The sequence below is a fragment of the Motacilla alba genome, chromosome 2 (genome assembly GCF_015832195.1).
Source record: "Motacilla alba alba isolate MOTALB_02 chromosome 2, Motacilla_alba_V1.0_pri, whole genome shotgun sequence".
NCBI lineage: Eukaryota > Metazoa > Chordata > Aves > Passeriformes > Motacillidae > Motacilla > Motacilla alba.
Genome location: NC_052017.1, coordinates 131,018,447 through 131,030,307, shown reverse-complemented (window position 1 = coordinate 131,030,307; position 11,861 = coordinate 131,018,447). Strand labels below are relative to the sequence as shown.

The 11,861-nt window shown below is 43.4% G+C and overlaps 1 protein-coding gene across 2 annotated transcripts; it reads left to right on the top strand.

Annotated features, from left to right (window-relative positions):
* The first annotated feature begins 469 nt into the window (after positions 1-469).
* Positions 470-7,687, top strand: ZNF706 (zinc finger protein 706). Of its 2 annotated transcripts, none has more exons than XM_038127059.1 (4): positions 470-631; positions 3,611-3,747; positions 4,950-5,057; positions 5,679-7,687. In XM_038127059.1, exons 2-3 carry the CDS (start codon positions 3,613-3,615, stop codon positions 5,043-5,045), a joined length of 231 nt encoding a protein of 76 aa, XP_037982987.1. In that variant the 5' UTR covers positions 470-631; positions 3,611-3,612; the 3' UTR covers positions 5,046-5,057; positions 5,679-7,687. The 2 variants fall into 2 exon arrangements, with proteins under 2 accessions (XP_037982987.1, XP_037982988.1); XM_038127060.1 differs by lacking the exon at positions 470-631 and adding an exon at positions 1,093-1,113.
* Positions 7,688-11,861: the final 4,174 nt, after the last annotated feature.

Sequence of the window (11,861 nt, the reverse complement as noted above, 5' to 3'; positions counted from 1 at the left end):
GCCCGCTCGCTAAGCGCAGAGGAATGTGCCGGGAGCGGGAAGCGGCGGCGGCCCGAGGGCAGCGCTACCGCATCCGGCGGGCGCTGCGGCACCGCCAGCCGGGGCTCCACCGGGGCTGCGGCACCGCCAGCCGGGGCTCCACCCGGGCTGCGCTCCCGGCAACCGGGCGGGGCAACGCTGCCTGTCCTTGCCGATCCCGGGGCGCCCCAGAACCGGACCCCGCCCAGCGCGGAACTCCGCCGCGCCTCTGCCCGCAGCAGCGCAGGGTGGGTCCCGAGGGTGCCAAAGCCGGGTTTGGCGGCCTCAGCCACCCAGCCCGGCTGTTCGCGGTGGAACCCCGCGGGGTCTGCTGCCGCCGGGACGCGAACCCACGGCTCCGTAAGCGCCGCGACCTCCCGGCTCCGCACCCGCGGCTCCCGCCGCCCCCCCCCGGCGTTATGTAACGGCCGCGCGCCGCCATTGGCCAGCGCCGCCCGGGGCGCGCGGGCGCGGGGGCGGGTCCGGCGCGCGCGCAGTGCCGCTCGCGGTCCCTCCTCCTCCTCCTCGTTCTCCTCCCGAGCGGCGGCGGCGGCGGGGCCGCGCGGAGCCTCCTCAGCGCTCGGCAGGGCCGCCCAGCCCGGATCCCGCACGGGTGAGCAGCGCCGGGGAAGCGGAGCCGAGGCGAACGGGGTGGGGCGGGGCAAGGGGAGCAGTCCAGGCCCGGGGGAAAGGGGGCGGCCCGGCCCGGCCCGGCCCGGCCCGGCCCGGCCCGGCAGCGGGGCGCGCTCCGCTTGCGGGCCGCCGTTCCCCGGCTGCGGCCTCCGTCCGTCTGTCTTTCCGTGGTCGCTTCTCTCCCGCGGGGCACGTGGTGGGGCTGCGGCCGCCCCTGCCCCGCCGGGCCCGCCCGAGGGCCGCGGCCGCCCCCGGTGCCTGCGCGCCGCAGGCCGGGCCCGGGCCGGGGCGTCCCTCGCGGAGCGGCCGCCCGAGCCCCGCGCTCCCGGCCGGGGAGGCCGCGGTGCCTCAGCTGCTGTGTGCCTCTGGAAGTGACAGCGGAAGCAGCTGTCGGTGTCCAGTTTTAGGACTTGAAACTCTGCTCGGATTCTGGTTACTTCCAGGGAAATGACCCCGTGCGAGGTATGGCTGTGCTGCGGGTTTCAGCCTCGCTTTCCGACGGTGCCCGTGCCGCTGCTGCTGTTATGGTTTGGCAGCAAAAAATCCTGTTAGGATTTGGCAGCAGATTTTTTCCGTGTGTTCTGTTTCCTACGTGCTCGTGTTCTTTATTTGGAGACAGCAGGGTGGTCTGCTGGACTCTGTGAGGGCGTGCCTGATAGGGAAAACAACACTTAACCTGCGTTGTGCAATTGAAATTAGTGATTTGGCTTTGTAGATGAACTCATCATTCTTTTAAACGAGCTTTGGGATTATTCTTTTTGTCACTTTCTTAGAATAATAGCAGTCTAAACCGTACTTGTCTCTGTTTCAGAAACACTCTCATTTAGCTGTATTAATGTAACTTGCCGTATTTAAACTCTTGGATTTTTGGTCTTGGACATCGTGTGGTGGTTGATATTTTTGAGCAAATGTTTGTTGTCGTGTTTTCTTGTCTGTGACCTAACTGAAACCAGCCAAGTTGCCAAGTACATAGAAGCTCAGTGTGGTTGGCTGTTGTAATGTAGTACTTATCAAAGCACTAAAATACAAAGTAATATGCAAACACTTTGTGAAAAGAATTCTTTTTTGTTACATCTGAGTATTTTCTGTCAGGAACCATCTGGAATCCTGGACGATTGCTGTAATGCTGATAAAATAGAAATGAAATAAAACCTACTGCTCCTTCTTGTGTATGCAAAGCTATTGGCAATGTATCTTCTTTTTTCTAAAATTTTAAGTGGGAATCCAGTGTTCTGGTTGAGCCATGCTGTATATAAACAGCATGAGGCCCTGGCTGGGGTGTTCTGAAGTAGTTGTAGCATCCAGTGAAACACAGAATGGCACTTTCAGTCTTACTGACATTCACTGTTGGATCGAATGGAAACTGTTGGATGCCACATGTATTTCTATCTGCTTGTAAATGGAATTTGTGTTTTGCTCAATTTTATTAGTTGTATGGACTTCTGATTTTTCTTTTAGAGAAACCGGTGGGGGAAGAGGAGAGAACACTGAGGATGTAGTCTAATACTTCTGCAGAGGGTTACATGGTGGTGTTTGATGCCATGAAAGAGCCAGGCTGTGGCCTCAGAGGTGTCTCTCAATCCACAAGAGCTGTTCTGGGTCTCAGGGCCATTGTTTTGCTCACATGTCAGGCACATGTCCAAAAATTCCCAGAGTACCAGTGAATTTTCAAGTTGTTGATGTTTCATAGAAACTTAATTTTTGTAATGGTTTTTGTGGGCTTTTCTTACGTATTTGCTCGAGGTCAGTCACTGTTTGGATAGGACTTTCTCTCACACTGGGAGGCCACCTGTCCTGACGGGAGGGACAGGCGTGGTGTGGCCATGAGTGTGTCTGTCCCACACGTACCAAACCTGGGGCAAGTGCCCGGGTTACCCAGAGGGGCAGTGGCCAAGCAGCTGCCCTCCTGGCAACACGAGACTTTACTGGTTGTCCTGAGAACAGTGGGCTTGGCTGGCTGTCCTGTGCTTGGGCAGTGCTGTGCTTCTGAGAGAGCTTCACAACTGAACCGTGTGCGGGCCGTGAAGGACTGGGAGAGACACAACAGCAGAAATTGGGCTGCTGGGTTATATAACCACATGCTGAACCCTGTTCTCTTGGTGTGCCCAAATCCTGTCTGGTGTCTGTTTTGCGGGTGGGGTAAAGACTGAATTGGGTGTCCTGGTGGCTGCGTGCAGGTGGAGTGCACTGCTGTGGAATGTGATGTCTTGATGCTCGCTGAATTGTGACACTTTTGTGTCATTTTGTCTTCTGGTGGATCTTGTAATGGCTCATGGCAGTAGCATTTACTTCCTTTGTGCTCCTGTGTTAGATACAGTAATGGCTTCTGATGGGGGCAGTCTTTTTTTTTTTTTTCAAGAAATGATATGCACATAAATGTGGCTGAAAGTAAAAATACAATAGCCACCTGTAAAAATCACCTTCAATAAAGAGGAGTGACCTGTTGTTCTTGGAGTTCCCTACTTCAAAGCAGCTCACAAGCACCTAAAACAGAAGACAATAATACATCTTGGGTAATACTCTGATTTGCCTTTCTTGAAACTTGTTCCAGAGGTAAAGGTTGAGTCTTAATCTTTAATTTAAAAAAAAAGCACAAACAACAAAACCCCTGAATTTTTCAGTACTTTTTGAAAAAGAGAATAAGTTTCTGTTAACTGTAAAGGAAACTTTTCATTACTCTATTGAAAACACTTTTGAAAAGTAGAGCTTGACTCTTAGTAGAGGAAGACACCTTAGAATGGCCTAATAATTCTGGTGTTTATTTTAAGAATGATACTGAACCCACAGGCTTTACATAGCAAAGAGCTCGAACAGATGTCTGTTGTGTTTGAGTTATGGGAGTTGTAGGTCTTGTGGACAGAGCATATGACTGCATTGTGCTCATGGTTGCAGCTCCTCAGTCAGATAGCAGCTGTAGTTTCTCATGTTTGTAGACTAAATGTCTTCTTTTTGTTTGTAGATATGGCTCGTGGACAGCAGAAGATTCAGTCGCAGCAGAAAAATGCCAAAAAGCAAGCTGAGCAAAAAAAGAAACAAGGACATGATCAGAAGGCTGCAGCCAAGGCTGCTTTGATATATACCTGCACTGTCTGTAGGGTAAGAGGAACTGAAGTCAAAATAGTCTTGTAGGGAGAGGTCTGTCTTCCTGCCTAGAACAGGGTTTTTAGATGTTTTTACAGTGGAAATTAAAATACTGAAGTGGTTGTCTAGCTTGTTGCTATAAGAAGAGTTTGCATCTGTTATGTGACTTGCTTACAGATTACTCAGCCGTTCTGGTAATTGAGATAGAAAATCTGAGAGGTTGTGTTCAGGTCTGGTTTGGGTGGTTATTTTGCCTTTTGTATTACAGTGGTCTGCATATGCTCTCAGTATGAGATAGAACGTGTAAAAAGTGTGCAATCAATTCTTGTTTAGTCTCTACGTGGAAACATATTTTCTTTTTGATGGAATTGGCCCGTCTTGGAATCAGTGGTTATGGATGTTGCTGTAGGAAGGAGAAGTGGTGGTGCCAAAAGCTTTAATGTAAGCTTGATACACAGTAACTTTTGCTAGAACAACTTACTTGACAAGAAAAAAGAAATTTGAGTACTAATCAGATTGTCCTTTTCCTTCTAGCTGGTTTTCCTAAATGCTTCTTTTGGAGCTGAAGGATGAACTTGCCATTTTCACTTCAATAGTCAGTCTGAGAATAGATCTGCCACTTCAAATGTCACAAATAGGATTCCAAATTGAGGGTTGCTTACTTAAGTACTTGTAGCCAGCTCCTCTTGTTGTGAAATCAGGCTGTAGTATCCATCACTTTGGGGAGTTGATGTCTGCAGCTGTGTCTGTAGCAAAGGTCTGAGATAGCTTGTGCCAAGCAGAGCCTCAGTTCATGCCATATAACTTCTTGGTCTATTGGTAAACTAAAGAAATGGCTTTCATAAAGATTTGATTCTGTAAAGGATAAATGTTTATCTTTAAGGTGTTGAAAAAGAAAATGGTGAGGAGGGAGGTTTTCTACCAAACCAGCCTGTGAAGTGCAAGATGTGCAGGAAGATTCTTAGCCAGAATAACACCATTGATGACCGTGCCAAAGCAAGTGTGATAGTAGTGCTTGAAAGCACCTCTGAAAATAGGCAGTTAAACACTCCATCTTACCCTGCAGCTGAATTAGTGGTGCTTCTGTCACTATAGCAGTGTCATGAAGGAGGGAGTTGGCTTCTGGGGAAAGAAAATAAAATATAGTGGGGATTAGGTTTTGTAGTATTATTTAACTCTTGTACTGTGCATAAAGTTTAATGTCTCTCTTTAATCAGACTCAAATGCCGGATCCCAAGACCTTCAAACAGCACTTTGAAAGCAAGCATCCTAAGACTCCACTTCCTCCAGAATTGGCTGATGTTCAGGCATAAAGTTGTCTACAGGTCATTACCTTAATTTTTAATTGATTGTCGGAGAAAGGTGTATTAAAAATTGTTTTTTTTATCACCAACAACTGTGACTTTAAACTTGCTCAGTTCTTTTAACATGAAAACTACTGTAGGTTATAGTTATACCCTTGAACTGTTAAAAACAGAAAAAAGAAGCAAGCTAGTTCTTACATGGGTGAAATGGCTGTGGCATTTCACTGTGCCCAGAGGTTGTTTTAAAAGGGATTAATGTTATTTCAAATGGTCATTCTTAGTGTTGTAGGAATACTTTATTATTTAGTTCTTGCTTTGAAATGTTAGTTTTGCTTTGAACAAAATACATAAGTACAATCTGTCTGTTACTATAAAACATGTAATGTAAACAGTCGTTTAGTATATTTCCAACAATTGAGTCTTTTTGTTCCTGAAGCTATGCAAGTGAATGCAGAAAAATCTGAATTTCTGTGTTGACTGTAGAAGAGATTTCCCAGTGGGCAGTTATTAGGCTGTAACTGAAAGTGGTTATAATAAAAGGCTGAAATAAGGTAAAAAGCAGTAGTATGGTATTTCATTCATCAGAGATAAGCAGCATTGTGAAATGGTTCAGCTTAACCGAGTTGTTCTTGTTTTTTATAGGTGAAGTCATGACACCTATTGACTCTTCTACTGTCAGACCTTACATAACAAACCTGCAGCTGCTTTTCTAAAACTGTTGATCAGCAAAAATGAAGGGGCTACAGAAACATTCATATTTTTATGCTGTTCCCTCTTGGGCTTCATGCAAAGACAATTCTGTGTAAATGTACAGTTGTGCCCTATTTGGAAATCCTAAAAAATCAGTCCATACTTGTTATAAAAAAATTTTTTACAATTGTAATTATATTGATGTTCATATTGTGTAAAATAACTCACTTAATAAAGTAGTACTTTGATTTTACAATATCACAGATTAACTCCTTGTAGAAATTCTGTTTCACCTTTCTGCATTATCTGCCTTATAAAATAATAAAAAATATAAAAGTGGAATTTTCCCCATCCTGCCAAAACATGAGCAGTATCATTCCACTGCAAGTAATGTACATTACAGTAAATTAATCTTAAAGTGGAGAGGGAAGCTGCTCAGATTTACTGTCCGGTGTGCTGCCTGCTTGAGCCCAGCCACTAGTGGTCAAGCTGATGGCTCAAGGTGCAACACACCCCTGAGCAGCTGCATGAGAATCATGAGACTTCCTTCTACGTTTTTGTCCTGTGTACTGGAGTCTTAAGTACTGCAAGCCATTTCGAATGGGATTCCTTTACTGTGAGGGATCATGTTCCTTGAAGTCATGCACTGGAGGAACTCTGGTTATGCTTGTTACCCTTTCTATTTAGGTAGATGGCTGAGGAAGCTTGAGAGGTGGCAGGATTGAAATGCTGGCTTGAAAAATGCTTGCCAAATACTAGGTTAAAGCAACTGTGCTCTTAGTTGAAAACTGGATTTTAAAATATTTTTAATGATATTTTGAGCAGTCAACCACACATGTTCCCCCTCAAATATGCCTGGTTATTTCTCTCTTGAAGGAATATGTAAAATAGCCAGCCATTAATAACCTTCCTTCACAACCAGCTTAAAATAAGGCTGTTGGAAAAGAGCCAAAGTAACTAAAATAATATGGCTACTTAAAGAAATTGGATATGATTAAAGTTGCAATGACAAGAAAAAGCTGGATAATAACTCTGGCCAAGACCATTTGAGCAGATAAACATAATTACCTCTAAAGTGTTCTGGGCTGTGTTCTAATCCCAGATGTACAGCACAAAAGTAGTGGAGAAACATCTGAATTGTGCTGGAAAGGTCTACTATACAAAATCCCATCTTAGGCATTTTGGAGGGGGCTTAAGAGCTTTAGTTTTGACCCTGCAGTTAGAAGCAGTACTAGAATTGCTGTGATGTGTGGAGTTTACAACAGATGTAAAAATTTCAGCAGTCCAAGTAACCCTTGCTATGCAGCAGGACTACACACCTGACCTTCAAATGGCTTCCTAAAATCTAGGACCATAGTCTCAAAGACTCATTCACTTAAAAGAATGCACTTGGTATTTTATTATATAAAGTCAAAACCTTTGTCTCTTTGTCCACTCATTTTCTCTTTATTGAACTACTTCTGTGAGACTAGCTTCCTGTCCTCTTTGCTGTGACAGTATCTCTGTAAATACTTACTTTGGCATAAAGTTTCTCTGTATTATAGTCACTCTGGGATAACCTGTATACCACTTAACTTTTATAGATAATGTTATTCTCCTCAGCATAATCCACTACTGCACTTGTACACCTGACATCAGAATGTAACAATTCACTTATTTTTCTTTAATGTTATCAATACATACATCCTGACAAACTGGCTCCACAAGGCAAGAAATCTGCTTTCAACCTATGTGCTGTATGGGGGAGAGGTACTTCAATGTTCTAATGCTGTAGTTTGTCTAAAAATATGCCGAATAGAAATGGAAAAGATGTTTCTTGCACTGATTGGTATTTGATAATCTGGTTTTACTCTGGAAAATGTTTGGGGATGCATCCCTAAAGCTTGGGCCTGAGGTGAAGTAAATGTTCTATTCCTTCAATTCAGATTGTGTAGCATTAAATAAAAGACTTGTTTCGTAAACAATCTCTGTTAATGAGCACTGAAGAGCTGGAAAGCTGCATCATTAGTGGGATGGTTACCTTCAGTTAGAATTGTATTTTCAAAACTCTTAGGATGCTCAAGTTGAAAACGCCCTGTGAAATGATGGGCTTTACATGTTGGAAAGCGAGGATGATCCTCAGTTCAGTAAGATCCCCAGCTGCAATAACTGTCAATTATAGAAGTAAATGAAAGCTGTGACTGAATTGTTATAAAGGCTGTACTAAGTGTGGCAATAGCCCTCAGTCAGAATACCTGCAGTACTTGCTGTACCTAAAAGATGAGAGGAAGGACTAGTTCTCCATCTTCTCTTCCTGGTCTGAAAGACAGCGCGCCCTAGTACCTGGCTAAAGACACAGTTGTGCATTGTAATGTGTCTGATTAAAGAGAATTAAAAACATAAACCATAAAATGTCATATTTCCTGCCTGCTTTTGCTGCACCTAGAAAATTAATTTCCTGGCTGTGGACAGCCATGTAACTTGAAGCTGTCTGACTGTGCAAGAAAGAAAAATAGACATGGAACATTTCCTGTATTCCCTTAAGAAAGATTAATTTCTGTGCAGGGTCAGCATTCAGGTGAAGGGCTCTTACTGTGTCAGTATGGACATCAGCTGTCATGGATACTTGTAGAGAACTTTAAGAGGGGTTTTGGATTTTCAGAAGCCTTCATCTTCTGGGAATCTCTAAGCAGTATCTGAAATTGCATTTCAAATGAGGCTTAAAATATTCTGAAAAAAGTCACCTTAGCAATTAAAGAGTTAGCAGGTATGGTTATGATGAGGCCATCATAATGGGGACTACTGAGTAATCAAGAACAGTTCTGCAATTTTTGTAACTCAGGCTTTTTTCTGTGCCTCTGCTTCACTTATCTCAGGGCTTCTAGTTTCTTACTGTCAAAAAAGCTGTGTGAAAAATCCAAGATAGAAGTTGAAGACAGTTGCCATGTAGCCTTAGGGAAGCAGTCTATGCAGTGCTCTTGAAACATCCCTGGACACCATCCCCTTTGGTTATTTGCTGAAAACACTTCTGCTCAAGTAAGTAAAGCTAGTGACCATGGGCTGTTTGCAGACCACATAGCAATGAAGAAATTTGTGGCATTTCTGTAAACTATACTGATTTATTTTCCCATCTTGATAAGAAGAGCTAATAGGTGGAATGTCTTTCATCATCAGGTACTGATAGGCTTTCCCATTTTCACAGAAACAAGTTGGGAATCAGTGGGCTTTATTAGAAGCGTGATCTTCCAGGGTCTGACAAGTAAATTTGATCAGTCCTGTAGGAGCCACAAGCAAAGTAAAGGTCAGTTTGTGTTTCTGTCTACCCAGCCACCTTCTGCTGTGTGTAATTCGGGGGCCTTTGATTTGCCTGTTTAGAACCTTACAGGTTTTGGAGTGGACTTTGAATTCAGCTCCAGATCTCACTTTGTGCTGGTATTCAGTGTGTGATTTTGCTCTAGTCCGGACAGTGGGAGGGTGTCAAGTGCTGTCTGGTATTTTTCTGTATGTTTTTAAAATTATTTTGAAATCTTTTAATACATTGTCTGTTGTGTTATAGTTGTTGTTTAGATAAGGCACAACAGAGGCTCCCTGAGGGAGTTTGGTAATCTTGGGAGCTTTCAAAGAAAAGTAGATTAGGTTATATGCATGTTTTATAATTCTGTAATTCTCTTATGTAGTGTTTCACGCTGGGGTTCCTGGGAAAGGAAGAATCTATAGTTGTCCCAACATAGTTATGTAACTGTTCAAGCTGTGTCTCCGCTTTTTTAGGAAATATGGCACAGCCTTCCTCTGAGAAGTACTGTCCATTAAAAATACAAAGCCAAGGTCCTTGCAGCACTTCGATGGCACGGCACACATATTTTTGTGTTCCTTCTTTGTAGCTGTGACAATCAGTGTGCAAAGTGTAACTGAAAGCTGGAGCTCTGTCAGAGGACTAGGGATTAAGGGAAAACTCAGGAATATATCTAGTCCATCTCCCTACTCTGAGATTGGATAAAATCTGCCCAGACAAACTACCAAGTGCTCCTCTAACCCTTAAAAAGCTTCCAGTGAAGGGGATCCCACAATCCCAGACCTTGTAAGCAGCATGTATCACTGCTGAACTGTACAAGTGGACAGTTATCTCAGCAAGAGTTTATCCCTGCCAGTTAAGTCAATTGCTTACTGTTCCTACTGGCAATAGATGTGATGAATAGTGCCTTTATTTGAACATTGCTACTGTGTTCTCCTAGTCTTCAGAGTAAACCCAGTTAATTGAATCACTCTTCATAGCTCACATTTTCTAAGTCTGGCAGTTGTTGGTGCTCTGGATCCTCTACAGTTTGTGCTCTTGAATCATGTGGTCCAAGATGTGCCCCAAAGTGCTGGCTGAGGCTGGTGCAGAGTAGCTGGAACAACTAAGATCTGGCACTTGCATACTGGAATTATATTAGGCTTTCTGCAACAACATCACAGATTCGTTTTGGTACCACCAATAATTTCCACTTTGTAACTCTATTTAGTGTCCACATACCTGCCTCTTAGGGATCTCAGACCAAACTGTTTACCAAGTTCATCCAGGTGTGGTATCATGGAGGATATTGCAGATGCCCTCTTTTACTCTTTAGTCTGTATTGTTCATGAACACACTGATGGGATGCATTGCAGGCAAAGCCTTGCAGAACCTCACTTGAGTATCTTGCTAGACTCCAGTAAGCCTTTGGTACTTGGTTCTTGAGAGCACTTTGTACTGCTGTGATTCTTTGTGGTCAGTATGGATGGGAGCCCCGTACCTGTGAGGACTTTGCAGACTGACAATGTCTAAGGCATTTACAACAGGGAGATTTGGATCTTGTGTGCCTGGCCACCAGGCCAGTTTTCACAAAGAAATGAAAGGTAGTGAGGTATGGCATAGTTTTTTCTTGAAAAATCCATATTGTCTGGCTGTTGCTTGGTTACTTCTTAATATGCATTTACAAAGAGAATTCTATAAAAATTATGCTAGCCCAGGTTTAGGTTGACTGATAAGAGTCCCTTTATTTTTAAATTACTTGTGCTTGTCCCACTGCTCTCTTGAGCTTTTTCCTGTGCTCTGTGAGTTCTCAGAGAGCAACACTCATGTCCCTAGTGACATGGCTGATTCCTGGAGCATCCTAGGATAAGAGTTACTAACTTTTGCCAGCTTGAATTCCATCAAAGCCATCTGACTATTTTAGCTTACTCTTTCAACTTCTTCACATGGTTTGGTAACTTTTAAGTCAAAGATGGTGTTGCTTACTTATTTGTAAATCCTATCTGTCATTTTCATTTCTTCTTCATCAGGTAATGGACCTATAATTAACTTTATCTTTCCTTAGATACTTATTGTCTTTGTTTCTGCCTTTAAAACCTCAGCTGTAATTTGGATTTTGCTAACGAAGGTGTTACTGTGTTGACTTTTGAGTCTTCTAAAACCCAGTCATTTGTCTCTCAGGATCCACCCTCTTATATTTGCAACCATTGTGGTGAACTCTTTGGAATTTTTTTTTTTTATGGTTTGCCCACTGTCGACCTATCAGAAGCTTTATATGCTCCATCCTGATCTGTTCAAGGCCCCAAACATGCAAGAGCATTCTCATTAAAGTTTGAGTTCTGCTGAGTATTTTCTTACCTACAGGCTAGCAATGAGAAGGACCGGGCTGACCTGATCAATCTGAATGTGCAGTAGTAGTTAATGTTGGATATAAAACTGCAGAGCACTAATTAGACTAAATGCTTGAGTGACTTTTCATCAGACATCATTCTGGCTATTTCTTCCTCTGATTTTCAAGACTGTCCCTATATTTTAATCATTGCTGCCCATCTTTTCCATATGGGTGCCAATGTAATTCAACCCCTCACATCCTATCTGTTTCCTTATCCTTAGTTTATACCAAGAGAAGAGTAATACCCAAGCTGCCTCTGTGTCTTTTTCAGTGCTTTGCAAAATTAAAGTATGCCTGGACAACAAATCCATGTTAATTGTCCAGCATACTTTGTAGACTGTCAGGATAGGCCTTAATTTTTAATTTCTTATTCCTGATATGCCTTCAAATTTCAGCAGCCATTACCTACTCATAGTTTTTACTTTCTTTGGTACACATTTTCTTTAGCTGTTGATAATCACTGCGTATTTTTCTATGAAATGGTTGCTTTATT